A 20,433-nucleotide genomic window follows, 5' to 3' on the forward strand; every position below is an offset into this window, starting at 1 on the left:
TAATCAACACATTTTTTTCATCCTGCACACATAATTGAACGTTTCTACCAAGTTTTGGGAGCTTTAAACCAAGTGTGCGGACGCATTTTTTTTCCTAACATTATGAAATAAAGTTCAGGGAAAGTGACTGATATCACAGTGAAGCTTCAGTAGATGAGCTCACTTGGTGTTTTGTGTCAAGTCTTGTGTCATCAACCTGTCTGAGACGCCTCTGAAAGCAGCTGTTTCTCCTCCTGACCGCTGGGAGTCTGAAGTCTGGTTCGCTTGACTGTGTCTCTGCTTTGCATTCTCACTGTGTGTGTCTGTGTGTCTGTGTGTCTGTGTGTGTCTGTGTCTGTGTGTCTGTGGTTTTGGGTGACCCTTCCTTGGCATTCCAGCCATTCCCCTGGTACCTGGGAACTGGTCTGTTCTCCTCCGACATGGTATTTTTAGGTCCTAAGAAGCAGCTGTCTGTGTCTCTGTCTGCACAGACGGCCGGGTCGACTGTTGACTGAAAAATGTGGTTGAGGCTCAAGAAACAACGGCCTGTTTGCAGTAATGCTGCATGTCAGGCTTTTTACGGATTATGAAGATTTAAGTTAATGCAGGTGTAGGTGTAGGTAATTACGACAGCGTTGGGTGTGAGGTGGAGCTGTAGTCTGTGTTAAATCTGCTTAGCCGCAAGGCAGGCAACTCTCAATGGAAACCCAGCGCTGTGCTTTCCTCACATTTTATTGAGTCATGTTCGCCTTGAGGTTTTTGTGCTCGACAGATGAACAACAAACAGTGAGATAATTTCCAGCGGAGTGCAGCAGCAGTTCAAAGCAGCATCTGCAGCAGTTGAACCTCTAATTCATCACAGATCTTGTTTAAACCCAAAGCTACAAATGTCACAAAGATTTTGAGAGAAGAACATAATTTTGGTTTAGTTATTTACTAAACCCACATTTAGAGAGCCAGTTAATGGTGTACATCAGATGCACAAGGTTACCAAGCAAGCAAAGTGTTTGCTTTCATGCATTGTGTACTAAGTGGCTAACAGATAACCAGTGTCAATATCTAAGCAAACCTGCTGCTGTTGTTGATTAAGTAATGAACATTCTTCTTTCAGTGTTACACATACAGTGTGCAATTTCTGCTGCTCGGGGGCTCACATCTAAACAATAACAATAACAAAAGTTTGATGATGTTGTGGAGTAGCGTGGGATCATGTTGTCAACACCATTGCTGTCATTATAGTCATCTTCTTAGTTAGGATTCCTTCAGTGTTTGTAGTTCAGGAGGTTTTTACCATGAGCCGAATTATCTGCAGTGGTCTCCTCCTCTTCAAAACAAATGGATCTGGTGATTAAAACTGGTAAAAACACAGAATAAAGCAGTTTCACCGTTAAAAATCAGCTTGTTTCTCTGATTTAAAAACAACCAAGATCTAAAGTGATTGTATTGTAAAGAATGTGGAAAAAAACTGGATAAAAAGTCAAAGTATGACAGTTTCCTGCAGACAACAACGCTGACTCGTGCGCAGAGGGAATATGACGCCATTGACTTTATCTGAATAAAGTTAGAGTTTTCTGGGTTTGAACATAGTTGTATACATTTGAGATAATCTAAGTGCTCAGCTCAGCAAAATACATAACGAAGCTACTGTTTATAGACAATTTAATGCGGAAATGTTATATATTATATCTTTAAAAGCCATCCTATTATTGTTATTATTATTATCTGTGCTCTTCTGTCATAACTCGACTCTGAAACCATGACAGAGAAAGTGGAATAAATCCAGTTGTAGAGGAAAAAATATTGTAACCAAAGTCAATGTGTGTAATGTTATTAGTCAGTAAATCAGTGGTGTCTGTGAGAGGATGGATGAATGCTCAGTGCTGTTTTAAAAAAAAAAAAAGCAATCGAAACAGAACAAAACCAAACAAAAGAAAAGAACGGTGCAAAAGGGAAGAGCTAGTTTCACAGTGAGAGGAGAAAGACTTGGGGATGTTTAATCTTCTAATATATTCTGTATGGACTAGCCAGTGGCACTAATACATTCTCCACCCACCAGGACCCAAATACACAAATACACAAATACATAAGCATCCACAAAGTACTGAACAGATTTATTTTTCTTAATTTGAACTTTGCTGCTTATTTAGACAGGGACTTTGATGATCTCTCAGAATATCTTTCTCCGTCTCTCTCCGTCCATTAATTCTCACACCACACAAATAAGCCAAGTTAGAAAATGACAGCGAGGAGGAGAGACAATAGAGAGTGCATTACGGAGAGCGGGAGAGCATAAAACACTAAACAGTAGTCAGAGGCTAACTTTTGGTTTGGTGGTTTGTGTTTCATTCTGATCACTTACTAAACTAATAATATATCTATTTTTGTGAGGTGTAAAGTGGTGATGGAGGACTACCTCGTGTCCTGATAACCTACTTTAGCTATTGTTGTGTTGTTTATGACAGTGAGTGATAATGTAGCACAGACTGTAGCACGCATCCTATAAAGTTAAATAATTATTATGCAGCTTTTTTTTGATGATTTATGATCAGCTGAGAGAAAATATAATTATTTTTCTTTTTAAAGTAAAAGTTTAGTTACATATATAGCTCACAGAAACCTAATAATATCCCAATCAGTCCTCTACACACAACTTAAAGGTGTAGTATTGATATTGATGAAACTGTCTCTTCAGTTTGTCACCTGGATCCAAAGCTGGTTTCATATAAATGTTTTAAAGTTTTGTGTAAGTGTTTCTGTATGCGACTGATAGTGAAATATTTCCTGGGACGCACTGATAGGTCTGTCTTTAGAGGAATATCAGTGGCAAAATGTAATATGGCTTAAACTCAAATAAATATGATACCAACTGACATCACTCTTAACTTTATAATGCTGGTTTTCCCAGATTGGGTGCTAACAGACGTGTGTGTGTGTGTGTGTTTTATTTGTACCTTGGCAGGGGGGAGAAGAATGCCGGCTTTGACGTGCTCTACCACAACATGAAGCATGGCCAGCTGGCAACCAAGGAGCTAGCCGAGTTTGTCCGCGAGAGGTAAGGTTTGTGTGTATTTGTGAATATCTGTGTGGGAGGTGACGTTGGTGATGGGACTCACGGGTGGAGAAAACTCTACATTCTTGACTTTGTACTTTTTTGGAAAGAACGATGAGAAATTGTGCCAATGTTGGGTGAAAAGGTCAAAGATTATAAATGAACCTTTTTTGGATTTCATCTCTTGCTGTATCTGACAAGATGTTCATGATTAATGCAGTTTCAAAGTCCTGTCAGCAGAATGCAGATTATACACTTTAACAAGTCTTTCTTTGTTAAAGCCGCTTCAGTCGCCTCTCTCCGCTCTGACCCCTCTCCTCACTACTGTGCTACTTTTTGAAGTGCAATCTCTCCAAAACCTCACACACACAAGCCTGAATAGGTGGATTATCCCTGGGCTCCCTGCGGTACAGAGGTGTATCTTTTATCCACGTTTTAAATGTATGGGTATAATCTGAATTCTTTTGATCTGTTCGCAATGTGGGAAGAGTTATGTTGGTTAGGGTTAGTTATCATGTTGCTTTTTTCCAGAGGACAATGTTAGTTGGGTTACTTTTGCTACGTGAAGCTCTCATAGTTAAATCATCAGCCCAAAATATTAACAACTTGGGTACAAAAAACTGGATGGAAGCTCAAAATGACAGTGTTGAGAAAACTAAAAACAATCTGCAGCTTAAAGGTTCCCTCTGGATTTAGACCTTCTAGCAGCGCTATGAAGCTGTTTTTCATGAGTGGGTCCCCATTTTGTTTATCTTGTGCATGTTCATGAGGGCACACCTGCATGCGTGTGTGTGTGTGTGTGTGTGTGCGCGTGCACAGTCCTACCAACGGTGTTACACTACTCCACTGATCAACAGGTGGCGGTAACACACTGAGATATGCAGCAATGTGCCAGCAAAGGCAAGGAATAAGAAGACTGTAAGATAGTAAATATGTATGTAAACAAATGCTGGATTTAAATAGATATGAGGAAGGAAATGTGTCATTGTTAAACCTCAATAATGCACAGAATACATTTTAGTGAGTGACACTGAATCTTAACATCTTTTGTTTGTTTACAAGAAAACTCCCCAGGGCCCCTTTGAATCAATTCACTTTTAAATTCTGGGTTGATTTTGTATTATTTCAACTCAACAGTTCTCTGTGTTCTGCTTTGGATTTGGGGAAGGTCACACATTGACAGCCTCTGAGATATGTTTACCAAACTAAGTGTTACTCCTCATTTCCTCTTGAAATGCTTAGCAGCCAATTATTATTATTATGTGATGTTGGAACTAAATAAAAGTCAGCAATGCTTCTTCTGTATTTTCATAATTTCCATATTTTCTAATGGATCTTAAACTGGTAACGATGGTGAAGGTTTGCCAGAGTCTTTTAGCTATTAAAATCGTATGTAGCCATTAGGTGCATAATTAAGATCCTTTTACAAGATTTTCCTTTTTAAATGAGTCAGCTGCAGACAACATAAGCAACTCAACGACTGTTCCTTATTTCTGCTGGTAAAATCAACGTTAGCCGGCCAGAAACGAGTTTACCTCTTTCTGAAATCAAGGACTTGTTGTTTCGAAAATTACTAAGAATCTCTTGTGGTAAATCTGCCGCTATTGACAGGGGGGCCAGTCTATTACCTAATTAAAATTGTCTTCTCAAAGTGGGTAGTTTGTTAAAATAACTACTCTGTCTTCTAATCAGTGATCAGCAGTGAGTAAATTGAGGGGAATAATGAGGTTCCCACAGGAGTTTGTGCTCTCACAGCTGGAAGTTAACACACACACACAGTGCACTGTCGGGCCAGTGATATAATCCTGACATTGATTCAGAGCGCCTGTGCACATTCCTCGCAGGGGGAAATTCACTTATCTGCTCGGACAGCGGAGGACAACAAATCAGCAGTCAGGAAATGAAATAGAGGCACTGTGAGTAAAATAGAGTGTGTTCCCGCGGGACGGAGGAAAAGCAATTGTCTTGATAAGTTCCCTCCATCTTTCTTTCTCTTTGCTGTCCTGGAAGGTAATTTTGATGTAAGACATGATATGAAATACTTATACCACCACATACTCACTTACTGCATGTTACATTACACTACCCAAACACTTGTACTCAGTTTAATGGACATATATTGCTGCAAAAACCTTGAGCTCAGGGCTCAAATAATTAGTTCATCAAGTACTGTACAAACACAAGATCCATATCCAACTATTTTCATAACAATAAATAGTTTTTCAAGCAAAAACACATTGTGAGAATGAGCTTTTTCTTCGTCTGATATAATAGGAAATGTAATACTTTTTGGGGTTTTGGGATATTCAGGCAAAACAAGATATTAGATTAATGTAATTTTTTTTTACTATTTTCAGACATTTTAAAGACTAAATAATGTATTGAGTGATGGAGAAAATAGTTGGGATATTTAATTGATAATAAATCTAATTGTTTGTTGCCCTAAATCAATTAGTTGGTGCTTAAAGACCATTTTTATAATGGACTCTTCATTAAAATTGTTTTTATCCAGTTAAAATCCCAATTTTGTATCTCAAATGTGTAGAATAAGAGTGTAATACACATCACACTCAGCCCTGTCTCCTAGAAATTACGTTTATATAAAACTAATTTAAAATAGCAAATACATTTTGAGGGAAACGTAATGCAGACAAAATTACGTTTTCTATTAACATAATAATGAAATGTTGTTAATAAACATTGCAAAGTAGCAGAAATGTTGATTGAAGTATCAGTAAAATGTTCACTGATGTATTTCGTTTTTGCCAAAATAGGCAATATTATCCACTTGTAATGGCATTATCCAAAAATCAGAGGTGACTTGAGATATATGATTCTTTTATTTACATTTAATCAACTGTGTGACAGTCCTGCACTTTATACGGCCTCCATCCATCCCTACAACCTCCTTGTGACTCCTCCGCGTTACATAAATGTACTGAACATAATCCTGGCAGGTATTACGTTGTCATAACAGCGTTATTGTGGAAGCAATTGAGTAATAACATAATTTCTAGGAGACAGGGTTGCACTTGTTGTACTTAGGTAAGTATGTTGGAGAACTCACTATACTTTAAAGCTTTGTAAACTGAGAAGAGCTGCAGATTCAAGTGATAATTAATCTGTATTTTCATCCCTACAAGTAACAACTTTTACACTCATATTGGTTTTATTTTGTCATTTTTATGATAAAAATATTGATTATAGCTGCTTTCAGTTTGGAGTGTGCAGGTGTTGCTCATCAACACCTTTTTATATGTAGACAAATACAGAATTCGAAGATCAGAAATTAAAAAATAACAAAATAAAAAAAATAAACAATAAAATAATAAAAAATGAAAATATTTGTTTGTCCTTTTCGTGATCCAGTTTGAGTTCCAACATAATTTCAGCATCACTGCTCAAGACCAAGAGTGTTAGTTTATGACTCTCAGTACGTCTAAGTAGCAACTTGTTGTGTTCACCCTCAGGATATTTGGATCAATGCTCCTTCCTTCTTCCTCTTCAGAGTCTACAGATGCTTATTAAAGTTTTATGACCAGCCTCGCAAAAACAAGTCCATTTATCATTTAAATGTGGCTTATTGCAACATTTACCCGACACTGATGAAAATTAATCTTTATCGCGCTGACTCTGGTGGTGGATGCCCAGAGTTTGGGCCAAAGTAAGCGCTAGATAGAGAACATAACGTATGAGGCCATTAGCGGAGGCAATGGCGTTGTGAGGAAGTGCCATTTGAGTTCATTACATGCAACAGACTAAAGTTTATTTAGAAGAATATACATTGTGAAGAATGCCCACAACATTACTCTTCCTGTCGTGTTACTGACGACTTTAGAGAAACAGAAAGAAAAAGGTGTGCGTCTTCTGCTCCACACACACTTCCATATACAATACATGCAGTAAACAGGTTTAATATTGGTGTGTAAGCCTGAATTAGAGTATTGAGAGAGAGTATTGTGTTGGTTATTCTGCTAATGCTGATGTGTGTGTTTTGCAGTGCTGCTGTTGAGGAGACTTACTCCAAATCAATGAGCAAACTGGCCAAGATGGCCAGCAATGGAAGTCCACAGGGGTGAGTACAACAGGACAGTGCAGCATCCCTTCCTCGTCCCCTTCACCAAATTACAGTTGAATTTATACTGTTGGAAGGTTTTTGTTACTGTAATTATACATGTAATGGTCAGATGGCTACATATGAGATATGAATGAGGACCATCTGCGTCACCAAATGTCCGTATTTATGATTAATTAAAATAATGCCCTCGCCGCTATTTAGCCTATATGGTTTAATACATATTCAATTCCATTTCAATTCAATTCAATTTTATTTGTATAGTGCCAATTCATAACAGAAGTTATCTCAGGACACTTTTCCAATAGAGCAGGTGTAGACCGAACTCCTTATAACATTTACAGAGACCCAACAGTACCACCATGAGCAAGCACTTGGCGATGGGGGCAAGGAAAAACTGCCTGTTAAGAGGCAGAAACCTAGGACAGATCCTTCGGCTCTAGGTGGGTGGTCGTCTGTCTCGACCAGTTAGGGGGAGAGAGAGAGAGAGAGAGAGAGAATGGTGTCTATTATATGACAGATTGTCTCTGAAACAGTAAATTAGGATACTTAGTAATGAAAAGTTGGATAAATTAATAAATAGTGCAGATTGAGTGTAAGTGATGCCATAACAACCACATTTGGACACTAAAGGCACTGAAGACATATTTTCTCTGGTGGAATTAAAAAGCTTTTTTTATTGTTGCACTGTAGAAATGTCTGTATTCATGTCTTTGTGGTCAATTCAGTTTTATTTGTACAGTGCCAATTCATAACAAAAGTTATCTCAGGACACTTTTCAAATAGAGTAGGTCTAGAGTCCGTACTCCTTTTTATAAAATTACAGTCATTACGTTCAGTCAGTCTAATCTGATCAAACATCACATATGAATTCCTGATGAAGCAGAGGAGCTGAATTACTTAATAAATCATGCCTATGAATGTTTTTTCCTACTTTTTTCATTATTAGATTAATTATTTTTGTTTTTTTGTTTCTTGGTCGTGTGTTCGTGATTGTTTTTGGTAGAAAGTTTTTGGTTTACAGAAGATTTTGTTTAACAAAGTCCTGGAAGTCCACAGTTTAACAAACTAAATCTTAAATGAAGACAGATTTTGAATCTGTCTGTCTGTCTGTCTGTCTGTCTGTCTGTCTGTCTGTCTGTCTGTGTGTCTGTCTGTCTGTCTGTGTGTGTGTGTGTGTGTGTGTGTGTGTGTGTGTGTGTGTGTGTGTGTGTGTGTGTGTGTGTGTGTGTGTGTGTGTGTGTGTGTTGCTCAATGCTTATGTTATGTATTTATTTCCTAGGACATTTGCTCCCATGTGGGATGTGTTCAGAGTGTCTTCAGACAAACTGGCCCTCTGCCACCTCGAGCTGATGAAAAAGATGAACGATCTCATCCGGGACATCAACAAGTACGGAGACGAGCAGGTCAAAGTTCACCGTAAGGTACGTACCTGGCATGAGGGAGGTCAGATGCTTTACCGCTGGATTTACTAGCTGTATTTGTGCCTGTGTGTGTGTGTGAGTGTGTGTTTCTGTGAGAACAGACTTGTATAATTTCTCATTACTTGCCCTGTATCGACCCTCCGTCATCTTGATCTAATTTATCTCACACAAAATCCAATTACTTTCTTTCCCCTTCATGGTAATTGCTGAAGTTTCCCTGAAGTATCAAGTTCAAAAATGATCTGTACATTATGTCTATGTGTTGTCTTTGTGTGTGTGTGTGTGTGTGTGTGTGTGTGTGTGTGTGTGTGTGTGTGTGTGTGTGTGTGTGTGTGTGTGTGTGTGTGTGTGTGTGTGTGTGTGTGTGTGTGTGTGTGTGTGTGTGTGTGTGTGTGTGTCACCCAGACAAAGGAGGAGATGGTGGGGACAGTGGAGGCGGTGCAGGCGGTGCAGGTTCAGAGCGGTCACCTTCAGAAGTCAAAGGAGGGTTACCACGCCAAGTGTTTGGAGCTGGACCGGCTCAGGAAGGAGGGAGCTCCACAGAAAGAACTGGAGAAAGTTAGCCACCACTTTCCCTATTTTCAAGATTGTTTCAACAGGCAGTTCAGATTTTAAACAGAACAGAAGCTAATCAAGTGTCACATAAATTGGAATTTAAAAAAAGGCAGATTTTCTTTAGTTGTGTCGAGCCTTGCAGATAGTTTCAGTTGTATTTGATTTGTACCTCCACCCCAGTAAAGTTAAAGCAGTAGAATTTAGTTTGTGATGTTCACAACATTGAAAAATTACACTTTCAGCAGCATCATCTCTTTCCAAAAAGTTAAACAAGATAAGGTTAAAGGAGAGAGTAGTAAAGAATCATCACACTCTCCCTCGTTCACTTCATATGTTTAAATATGCAACTAGTTCAGCTGGTTTGTTCTCTGTATTATAATAGTCCGTTGTTCACATTGCTGTGTCTTAAATCTTTAATGATGCAGAAGAAAAACAAGCACAATGTTTTGGTTGAGTGTGAACCAGTTTACCTTCAGCTATGCACCTAATACGGCATAGTCACTATAAAAACCTTTGACAGTTATTTTGTAGTTTGGAAGAATGAATCCTTTAAAAATAAACTATCTCAACTTAAGGTTATTTTCTGATCAGTGGTTGGAGTTTGCTCAGCTGTCATGTAGATGGATCTGTTGACTGTAGCTGTTAGTGTTGGCTCATACTGTAAATTCACATTTCTCCGAATACTTTTAAATGTACTTGAAGGAGTTTTTAACTGGTTATAAAAAAAAAGGTATAAATTTAATACTGATGCCTTTTATACGCCTGCAGCCGGGTCAGATTAAGTCGGATTCCCCTTGAAATCAATGAAACAAGGCTTTTTTTAGGTAGTCTTTTAATGTGAAAAAACACAGTAGCTTAACATCCATCAGGAGTGTGATAAAGATAGATTAAAAGTACAAAAACATTATTTCTGTGAGTGTTACCTTTCTTTTATTATTTAAGACTCTGCCATTGTTTGAATACCGCCTTTTAATATGAGAACTTACAGTCAAGCCTTGAAGTTCATTCTTGACCTTGGAAATAGTAGTTTAACAAATTACTCTAAACTCACGTTTCATTTACCACTTTTTCTGCTGAAGCAACTATATCACACAGTCAACTTTATGGCCTTTAATTATACATTAGTGTTATTCCTTTGCTATGCACAAATATAATAATATTAGTTTGAGTGAACCAGGCTTGAATTGTGTCTTAATCTCACAATTTCGTAAAAAATAAATCAAAAAGGAGGAATAGTTTCTGTAAATTAAGTATATTCAAGTCAAGAGCTACGATCTTGTGGACAGCTGGATGTAAACTGGATCTTGACAGACGGGATTCAGTGACCTGCATCGATATTTCTTAGTAAACTCTGGGATGTCATGTTATTATTGTCTGTCTTGTGACCTGAAAATCCGTTATTTGCTTGTTTCTTGTGGTCCAATCATGGGACAAGAGTGTCTGTTATATCGAGGTTAAAGTAATTAGATTCATCCTGTCTTGATAATTACGGAAAACAACATTTTATAACTGCTCCGCTCTTAGACCTCCGCTCTGTGAATAAATTGCTGTTCTTGTTTTGCGGGTACGGACTTAATACTGAATGGAGTAGCTGTAATTATTTCAGGTTTTGTGAATGAGAGTCTGTATCTGAAGGCCATTATTTTCCTTTTCCTTATCATACTCACTAGGCGGAGCTGAAGTCTAAGAAAGCGGCGGAGTCTTTCGCGTTGTGCATCGAGAAGTACAACCGTGTAGGAGGAGAGTTTGAGCAGAAGATGAGCGAGTCTGCCCAGGTCAGCTCCGACTGCAGCTGGGCCAAAGGCCACTGGTTTTTTTCTCTCTTCTCCACCCTCTGATGTGTTTTTTATGTATTTCATCTTCTCTTGGGCTTTATCTTTCTCTTTATCTATGACTCACACTCACTGTAACCTCCTTCCACACAAGAACTCCATCTTATCATTTCATTTATTATCCTACATAATGCCTTCCCTAAATATGGCAACCTCAACCCCACGACTCCTAAAACACCCACCCACTCGCACACAGATGCACATCCTGCGCCCGGCGTATTACCTTTAATCACTGCCTCCACACTTCCATGGTTACTGCTGCTGTTTCCATGGAAATCCTCAACAAACCCCAATGAGTGTCTGTGTTTTACATTCGAGATGATGTCTGAAAAACCTTGTGACCAATTATCTCTTGTAATAGATTTAAGGGGGAGATCTGGACATTTTTATGATGGGTACCTGGGAGAAAAACATGTGTCAAAAGACCAAAGAAGAAATAGATAACAGCTCAGTAAACAAGAAACCAAGGTGCTTTTTTTTTATCACACATCAAAAACCAGAGAAGATCACAAGGTAAAATTTGTCATCATCATCACCTCATATAGTCATAAAATAAGAAATGGGACCAAAAGAGGCATTTTGTGTGTGTGTACTGTAGCGTGTCTTTTACCTTTTTACTCATTTTACTCACTTTTTATTTAGGAACTATAAAAACTTCCCTGAGATAACTTTATAATTTGGTGTTATATAAAATTTACCGACTTAAATTTCCATTTGCATTCACACCTCAAAAGAACCTGCAACAGATTACAGGTGGTCTAGGTCCTGATACACCAGATTTCAACAGCCCATAAAAACCGAACTGAATGGGGCAAAAAGGCTAATCTTAGGTGTAAGTTTCAGGAAGAAATAGGTTTGCAGTAAAATCTGGAGTAATGGTACAGGACAGATGGGAATGAAGTGCTCTGCTGAAGGCTGACAGCAGTTGCGAAGAGTCAGAGGAGAACGTTTTATGGTTGCTCTCTCTGCCCAGATTTTGCCCAGTTAATTGGAGGAAAGAAACTGGCACAGCTCACTTCTCGAACAAAAGCCAACGGCACTATATCAAGACGATTCCCCTGAACTAGACAGCGACAAATGAGCCGGCTGAATAAGGAGCAGGATCAAACTCAAATACTAAATCCTCTCGAATTATCGCTGGTTTAAAGACCTGGCAACCCAGAGCCTCTTCTGCTCGCTGGCTGTCTCTCTGTAGCTGAATCCTCAGATCTCATTTAAAGGCTCTTTTCCACTATATTGCATATTAGTTACTTCTCTGAATGCTCCTGAATCTCAAACCAGAAGCAAACAGTAATGACCACATGAATAAATATTACCAAAACACACACAAAAGACTGACACAAAAAACACACAACACCAAAGACACCCTGCAGAGATCGCTTTGTAGCTTTTGATGTTATTTTGTGGGTTTCGAAAGGATTTAATTACCACAAAAGGTCAGCAAAAGATGTCATCCCTACAGAGAATGAGAAATGAATCAACAGTGGAGTTTTGAGGTTTCACATGCTAACAGAGGGGTTTTTTTTTTTTTCTTTCTTCTGTGTGTGTGTGTGTGTGTGTGTGTGTGTGTGTGTGTGGGGGGGGGGGGGGGTGGGGGTGGGGGTGGGGGTGCATGTTTGTGTGAGTAGAAGTTTCAGGAAATCGAGGAGGCCCACCTGCGGCAGATGAAACAGCTGATCAAAGCTTACTCCCACTCCATAGAAGACACCCATGTTCAAGTGGGACAGGTATGGTTTGTCCTTACTCTTCAAAGTCTGAATTCTTTATTCTATATATTCACGTCATTTCTATATTATATTAAAATGAAAGTGTGTGAGTCTGGCTCAGCGTGTCATAGTTTAGGACCCGAGAGTTGAACGACTGAATCATGAGCCATCATCACCAACAGTTTCTTTCATCAGGCTACCCTTGGAGTAATGTTTAGTTATAGCTCAGTGTGATAACTTGGCTCAGCAATGGCTGCCTGGTCAGATTGTCAGAATTGGCTGTTACAATTTCTTTCCTCTTGTTGTGCGATTGATGATTTTAAACACAAACAAATGAACACTGTCTAGTCCTTGCAGACATGTTAAAAGTTGCCAAAGTTATTTCTGATTATTATTAGTATTAGTATAAACATTTCCAACAAGGGCTCTAGTGTCTGCTGAGGGTATTAAATGTGCAACTTTAAGATATAATATGTAAAATGTTCACATTAAAATGTGTATAAACAGTAGACCTGTGTACTGACATTATCCCAAGTGTTTCCAACAATGTTCAGTCTATCACTTTATTCAGGTAAAGGTGCGTTTCACCAGTCACCTGTCAATAGCATCATATCTTCTTTGTGCATGCATCAGGGTTTTAGGCCACATTTTTATGACACACATTTTTAGATCGTAGTCGTCTTTAACTATATATTTTAATCCGAATGAAGGATTTAAGTCATCAGATGTCTCGATTTTAAGTTATAAGATGTACAAACTGAGCTTTAGCAGCCGATCCCTTTAATCCCCTGAGTCTGTTTGTTTTTTGGAGAGGAGGTCAAAAGATTACAACACTGGTGTAAATCCAAAAGTTAACTATAAAAAGGGATCACACTGAGCTTTGATATCAAAAGAAAATAATTTTCATGGCATCCTTTCTAATATTTAATGTTCTTTAAAGGACCGAGTAATCATTCTGTTCTGCTCTGCTGCAGGTCCACGAGGAATTCAAGCAGAATGTGGAAAACATCGGAATCGATAACCTCGTCCAGAAATTTGCGGAGCAGAAGGGCACGGGCAAAGACAGGCCAGGTACAGTCATCTCAGCAGGATTCATTTTTCGGCTCATTTCTGGTAGAGCACACACAACTTGAGCAGCTTGCATAACAATAGAGTAATAAGAAAACACCCACGCTCCAAACAGTGTTGTGCAGGCGGAATATTTCATAGTGACAAAATACAACAGTGAGTGAGTGGTTCAACTTCTCGAGTGTGACTACATGTGTATATCTGAATGTGTTTTATTCATATCAAACTGCCTGTTGTCTGCAGCTCTGGTTGGATTTGAGGAGTACATGACAGCTCTGGCACCTGAGGGTGGGAAGAAGAGCCGAGCAAAAGCCTTCAGGATCCCCGGCCTTGGCAAGAGGGACAAAGAACCAGACTCTACGTGAGTCACTCTACGCACACAAACACACAGACAGAAAAATAACAAACATAATGTGCTCTACAAGCCCCGATTTAATGAAATTGAGTCTTGATCCTCGTTCTTTGCTACTGGCGTCAGTCTGAGTTACTAGTTGTACAAAAACAAAATACATTTATGTGGTTTTTTTTGTGTGTTTGCAGGGACTCAGCGGTAACGGAGGCACTGGTGAGTATCTGATATAATTCACACCCAAACAGTGCAGCTCCAAAACCACTGACTCAATTATCAGTCCTGTCTGTCTCCTAAAGCAGCAGGTATCCCTGCAGACAACTGTGTTTTTACTGTGATCAGAGAGTGTATGTGTTGTTTGTTAGGGGATGGAAGGCAAATCATGAGCTAGTGTGTTTGTGGGAGGAAGGTGAGCGGGAAATCAGTGTGTGATAATGACACGACTGGCGGTGTGGGCTTTCCCAGGTTTATTCCGGTACTTCTGAGAAGAGGTTTCTGAGATACTTTGGCAGCCAGAGGGGAAGTGCATAACTGTGTGTGTGTGTGTGTGTGTGTGTGTGTGTGTGTGTGTGTGTGTGTGTGTGTGTGTGTGTGTGTGTGTGTGTGTGTGTGTGTGTGTGTGTGTGTGTGTGTGTGTGTGTGTGTGTGTGTGTGTGTGTGTGTGTGTGTGTGTGAGATGTATGAGAGAGATGTGTGTGTGTGAGAGATGTATGAGAGAGATGTGTATGTGTATGATGTGTGTGCACGCTGCAAGAAAGCCATCTAACAGACTGATGTGTAGGCAGAGAGTAAACAGCAGATCACAGAGCCACTGGCGCTGCTGTTTTACACTTTCAAGAGCATTAAGATTCTGACAGCAGTGTGGTAGGTATTGAAGCTGAGTACACATACACTGACACGGTCCGTATTATAATAGTTACTATTTAAAGAAGTTACAGTAATACTGATTCTTGCTTTCCCGTTATATTTTCAAATTATACAACATTACCTGAAAGTTAAACCAGAAACCAACCTAGTCTCTAGATCATAATAATGTTTATCCCAGAAACTGTTTGGTGGTTCACAATAAATCAGTCAATCAATACAAAGTGACAGCTTATAATATAATATAATATAATATTGTTATGAGTTATGTAACCTCTTTTAAGTCGTGTTTCTGGCCACCTGATTCTGCTTTTATCTTTCAGTCTCCACCGACTCTTGAGAAAGAGTCTGTTTAGCTGCTAGATGTTCTACTTTTTCACCAGCTAGTTGCTAACTCGTTCTGTTTCTTCTTTGATGTTGAGTTTTTAGATCTTTTTAGGTGAAAACAACCTCCTGTTGTGGCCAAAAACTCTGCTGTCAGCGTGGAAATAGTAAAGCTGCAGCCAGACAGTTAAACAATGAACTGAAACCCTATAAAAAAACATCAAAAATAGCTGCCTTAAATCTAAATGAGTCTGCGCCTGCAGTTATACGTGTCTTTAATGTGAATAGTCTAATCACGTTATCATGCATTAACTCAGTGTTTCCACCAACGCTTCGCAAGAGGTCGTAAGGCCTTCTTGATTTTAAGGGGTGTAACAAAACTTTAAAATTATACACAGTAGGCCTCTGTCTCAGCATTTCATTCATTTCTGTGAAGACACTAAATAAAATAGTTATTTTTAAGGTTAAGATTATTATTCAACATCTAAAGTTTTAAGGGCACAGTGACGACCTGAACACAATCTATATTCAGAGCCTTCACTCCCTGATAAACATTAGAAAAGTACAGTTAAATTTACCAGAGCTAATAGAACAATGAGAAGAAAACACTGAAAAAAGAAGCTTATTAAGTTTGTACGATTGTAAAATAATAATTAATACACACTGAGAACTGTATAAAATGTTCCTAAAATATCTTAAAAAACTTATTTTTGATGTAATATTAACAGGAAATAATCTGCTAACAACTCATCCAAATTGCTCGTTTGACACAAACTTCCTGCAGTTAATTGTGTTCCCAGTTTGGGTTTATTGTACAGTTTATCAGTTATTCTGTATTGTTGTATTGTTTGCATTGAATATGATGAAAATATCCATAAAATATGTCACTTAGTAAAGGGCTGTCAGCTCACTCAGTGATATAAAAGGGGTTCCTGAAGGAAAAAGATTGGGCAACCACTACATTAACTCAGTTCTGATGAAAAAAACATCAATGGCTGCAGTTACACTTGATCATGATCTGTTTACTGAAACCAGATCTAATCAAATACCACCTGTATGTGTCTACACTCTGTCTAAAAATAGCTGCTCCCACATTGGCTGGATTGTAAGTGTGGGCTCTTATTTTGAAGATCATATGACTTACAGCTGACACGTATCCGCACATCCCGGCTCGATGAACAGATTTAAAGCAAACTGAAAACACCCCCGTAGCTTTGTTTGTCCTGTTGGTAATAACACGTTGAACATACAGTTGGAGCAGTTACTGACTCACACCTTTTTAATAGTAGTAGGGTCTGTTTATTCGCTCACGCACTCTAACAGAAAGCTCTCAGTCGAACATTACGGCTGCAGTTACACAGTGTGACAAAGCACTCCTGTGTTTGTGATACGTGGCTGAAGTGCCATTTGTCTCTGTGTTACTGACCAAGCTAGTGTCTGACTCTCTCTCTTTCTCCTGTGTGTCTGTGTGTCTGTGTGTCTGTGTGTGTGTGTGTGTGTGTGTGTGTGTGTGTGTGTGTGTGTGTTGTGTTTTGTTTCCATTCATATAGAATTCACCCCTGGAAGTTGACGATGAGGGATTTGTCATCCGAGCTGACAGCACACAGAATGATATCCTTTTTTCTGCTCACACATGTTCAGCCAGGATAACTCTCACCGTATTATTAACTTTTAACTTTTCTTTCTTTAATTGTTAATTGTTTATAATAATTTTTTGATTTGTTTTAGGTTAATTAAGTCACTGTCAACAGGTGTTTTTCTGGACCAAATATAATTTAAAAAGGGTGAGAAATCAGTGGGAAATAATAAAAAAAAAATAAAATTGCTTATTTAGTTGGGGCAAAGAGGTTTGAGACATTGACTGTGAACCAAAACATTGTCAGCTAAAGTTTGGTCATTTCTCATCTCTTCACCTCCAATTAACTTTCATCTTTCTACCGTCGATTCTCTAATAAGGACGTAAAACTAAAGGTTTATAAAATTGCTAACTTAGGCTAGACCAACTGTCAAAACCCCCCAAAGTATTCAGTTCTATGAACCAGGAAAAAGTAAGACACTATTCCCATTTATGAAGCTGTAATCTGCAATATTTGGCATTTTTACTCCGTGATTACAATGATTTTGAGAAATTAAACCTGTTGGTTGACTGATAAACTAAGTCATCTACTACATCAGTACTGAGCTGAACACAAACATATAAAAAGGAGAACAACTGTAAAAACAACCGCTGGAGCCTTTCGTCGGATTTATCACTTCTGTTGGAAAACCCACATATTTCTGATTTATAAAGATTCCTGCAGGATATCACAAACTTGGTTCCCTCACATGACAGACGCAGCTGCTAAATAGACTCTAAAGATGCCCCTAACTGAGATGGAGACGTTTTTAAACGAAGCGTAATCACAAGGTCGAAGGTGAGTTCGAACCAATTTGTTCATTCAAATGCTTTATGGCTTCATTAACTATAGAGCCAGACAATTATAAAGATCTTTATTCTATTAGTTGACTAAATGCATCCCCCTCGTTAAATACAATATCGTCCTCCTAACTTAATACTGCACTGTCTCAACTCTTCAGCCCTGATCCATTTATCAGTGGTAGCTCTCAGTCCTGACAGCGCTGAGATAACAACTCTTCCTGACTTTGTCTTCCCCCTGTCGAGCCCCCCGCCTGCTCAGAATAGATGGTTCCCGTTTCAGCACGCTGCATGCGTCCTGCAGTTTCTCTGAATCTTATAAACACAAGACACAAACACACCTCACATGACGTGACGCAACACGTCCACGTGCAGCAGAGTGCAGTCCAGAGAAAGAGGAAGGGGAGGGGACTTTCATTGTGTGGGGGGGGGGTTGATGGTGCGGCAGGAAGTGGCAGTTTGGCGGTTTGAAGCTCTGCAGTTCTTACCTCTGCGGTGCTTCTGCGTTTGTGTGTGTTTTGTGTTTGTGTTGAGCTGCGTTTTAATCTCTGATGTCCTGATTTGATCTTACAGTGAATCAAAATGACTCCTTTTGCTCTTCAATGAGCAGGGGTATTAAGATTCACAGCCACTGGTTTGTAATGTAACTCCATGTGTTTGGTCTCGTATTGATTTTTATTTTTTGTAGTGTAGCTTTAAATGAATTTACATTATTGTTTACGATTCCTTTGGCTCAATTTTTAAATTTCCATTTTACAAAATCTCTCAAAATCTTACATAGCACATAAAATGAAAGAAACTAACAAATTAAGTACAATATTATACAGTACGTTTATCAGAGCCTCAAAACATTGTAATATACGTTTGCTTAATATTTATCTTTTGTAGCATTTTGCATTGAAGTATGCAAGACAAGTATGTATGACTGTAAATATAGAGTCTGAGCTTACACTGAAGTCCTACATTCATACAAGATAAAATGACCACAGAAGTTTGTCGTTATTTAAGAAATCAAACATGCACATACACATATTATGTTATTTTTAGGTTTATAGTTACCACCAAAAATTCCTTTGGCTTTCAGTAATACAACACTGTAATCCTGTAAAGAATTACCAGTACAGTAAACCACAGTTTACAGTAAGTAATGTACAGTAACAGACTCTATATTGCAACATTTTAATAATGGAAACAAAAGCAGACACATTTCATTTCAAGATTTACATTAATGGCTTAAATATGGAAAATATGACAGTAGTGCTCAATTAATGAGCAGATATGTTGCAATGCTGCTCACCTTTGTAATGTTGTAAAGGTTGAATTTATTTAAATTCTCTCCAGATACAGTATACAGACTGATGCTGAACTTGTACAAAAACCGTAAAGCGCAAATAATATAAAGTTGAGTGCAATGAATTAAAAGTGTAAAGTGCTTTGCTCTACAAAGAATGAAATGTTAGCTGTTAATATTAGCTGGCTGTATTCGGAGGAATGAGCAAGTATGCAACTCCAGTAAGAACTCAAGTATTGCTTGAAGAGTTCAGCACATTGAAACTTAACATAAGCTTAGAAGGGCTCTCTGTGACAGCATCACTTTTCTTCATGAGCTTGTTCTCCTTGACTGTCCTCTCTGCCTGTACGCTGCTCTGACGAGAAGGAGAACAACTTTTACTCCAGTGACTCGGACTTTGACGACGAGGAGCCGAAGAAGTTCCACATCCAGATCAGACCGGTCGCCAGTAGCAACCGCAGCAACTCCGCTGCCACCGAGAAAGAGCTGAAAGCCACCGTCGGGGCGCTCACTCTGCCGCCCAACAGAGGAGTACGGCAACAGGTTCGCCATTTCTTTCATGTTCTGTGTGTTTTTCTCAGGATTTCTCTGAAGACAAGATGCAGAGGTCACTTAGACTCTAGTTCTAAAAGCATACAGAAGCTATTCCCTGAAGAAGCTCTGGATATAGAGAAATAAGTGGACCTCAAATTTTAGAATATTTACCTCAAGTACCGAATGAATCTCCATGCTCAAATCTTAACCTGTCGATAATGAACGAAGAGAAAAAAACCTCAGCATCTTCAGAATACCACGTACTTACGATTAGATAACAGTTTGCATGGAAAAACCAAAATGAGCCAAAGCTTGGTATGTCTTATTCATCTTCTTCTTGCCCAAAAACTATTAAAAACACATCACTGCTCTACTGGGTGACATGTTCCTTCATTACAGAGAAAATTGGTGCTGTAGAATATTTTGAGTCCATTAAAAATACACCTTCCGGCTTCTGTAAATTCTCAGTAGAGAACCAAATGGCTGTTAATTTGCAGCTGCAAAATAGTCTCAAACAAGCACTATTTACTCCAGTTTGACTAACTATAAACTACTGTCAGTAGGAACCAGTGGGCTTGAAGTTCAGTCCCACAGACTGGGTCGGTGGGGGGGGCAGATTCTTGTTATTTTCAGTCTTTTTATGAGATTGTTTGATGTTAAGAAAAATGTAGAAAAACATCATCCTTTTCCTTTACACGAGTCCTCTGTATTGATCCAGTCTGTCCCTCTCTCTTGACTTTCAGATGTCAATCAAGCGGCATCTCTCCAGTAAGTTCATTCAAATGTGTTCCTGTATATAAAAGAAGAAGAAGAGAAATGTGTTGTAGTATGTGTGCTGCATCTTATGCTACAGACGCCTGAAAGTCTTCTGTTGGGTCTCTGCAGGAAACTCGAGTACTGCAGGAGGTCGTTCAGAAGAGAGCGAGGGTGCCTCCCACAGGGGTGAGTCTGACTTTAATCCCTCATT

General features: G+C 38.8%; 1 protein-coding gene across 2 annotated transcripts in view; it reads left to right on the forward strand.

Moving 5' to 3' along the window:
• Window positions 1-20,433, forward strand: part of fcho1 (FCH and mu domain containing endocytic adaptor 1) — a 61,393-nt gene that overhangs the window by 25,477 nt on the left and 15,483 nt on the right. For both annotated transcript variants that reach the window (XM_051375802.1, XM_051375803.1), the window contains exons 3-15: window positions 2,938-3,031; window positions 7,029-7,103; window positions 8,386-8,527; window positions 8,933-9,085; window positions 10,753-10,857; window positions 12,543-12,641; window positions 13,595-13,691; window positions 13,932-14,049; window positions 14,229-14,253; window positions 16,776-16,836; window positions 19,282-19,475; window positions 20,210-20,234; window positions 20,352-20,408. In XM_051375802.1, coding sequence (XP_051231762.1) covers window positions 2,938-3,031; window positions 7,029-7,103; window positions 8,386-8,527; window positions 8,933-9,085; window positions 10,753-10,857; window positions 12,543-12,641; window positions 13,595-13,691; window positions 13,932-14,049; window positions 14,229-14,253; window positions 16,776-16,836; window positions 19,282-19,475; window positions 20,210-20,234; window positions 20,352-20,408 — 1,245 coding nt within the window. The remainder of the gene's footprint in view (window positions 1-2,937; window positions 3,032-7,028; window positions 7,104-8,385; window positions 8,528-8,932; window positions 9,086-10,752; window positions 10,858-12,542; window positions 12,642-13,594; window positions 13,692-13,931; window positions 14,050-14,228; window positions 14,254-16,775; window positions 16,837-19,281; window positions 19,476-20,209; window positions 20,235-20,351; window positions 20,409-20,433) is intronic.

This window comes from Dicentrarchus labrax, unplaced genomic scaffold, assembly GCF_905237075.1.
Source record: "Dicentrarchus labrax unplaced genomic scaffold, dlabrax2021, whole genome shotgun sequence".
Taxonomy (NCBI): domain Eukaryota; kingdom Metazoa; phylum Chordata; class Actinopteri; family Moronidae; genus Dicentrarchus; species Dicentrarchus labrax.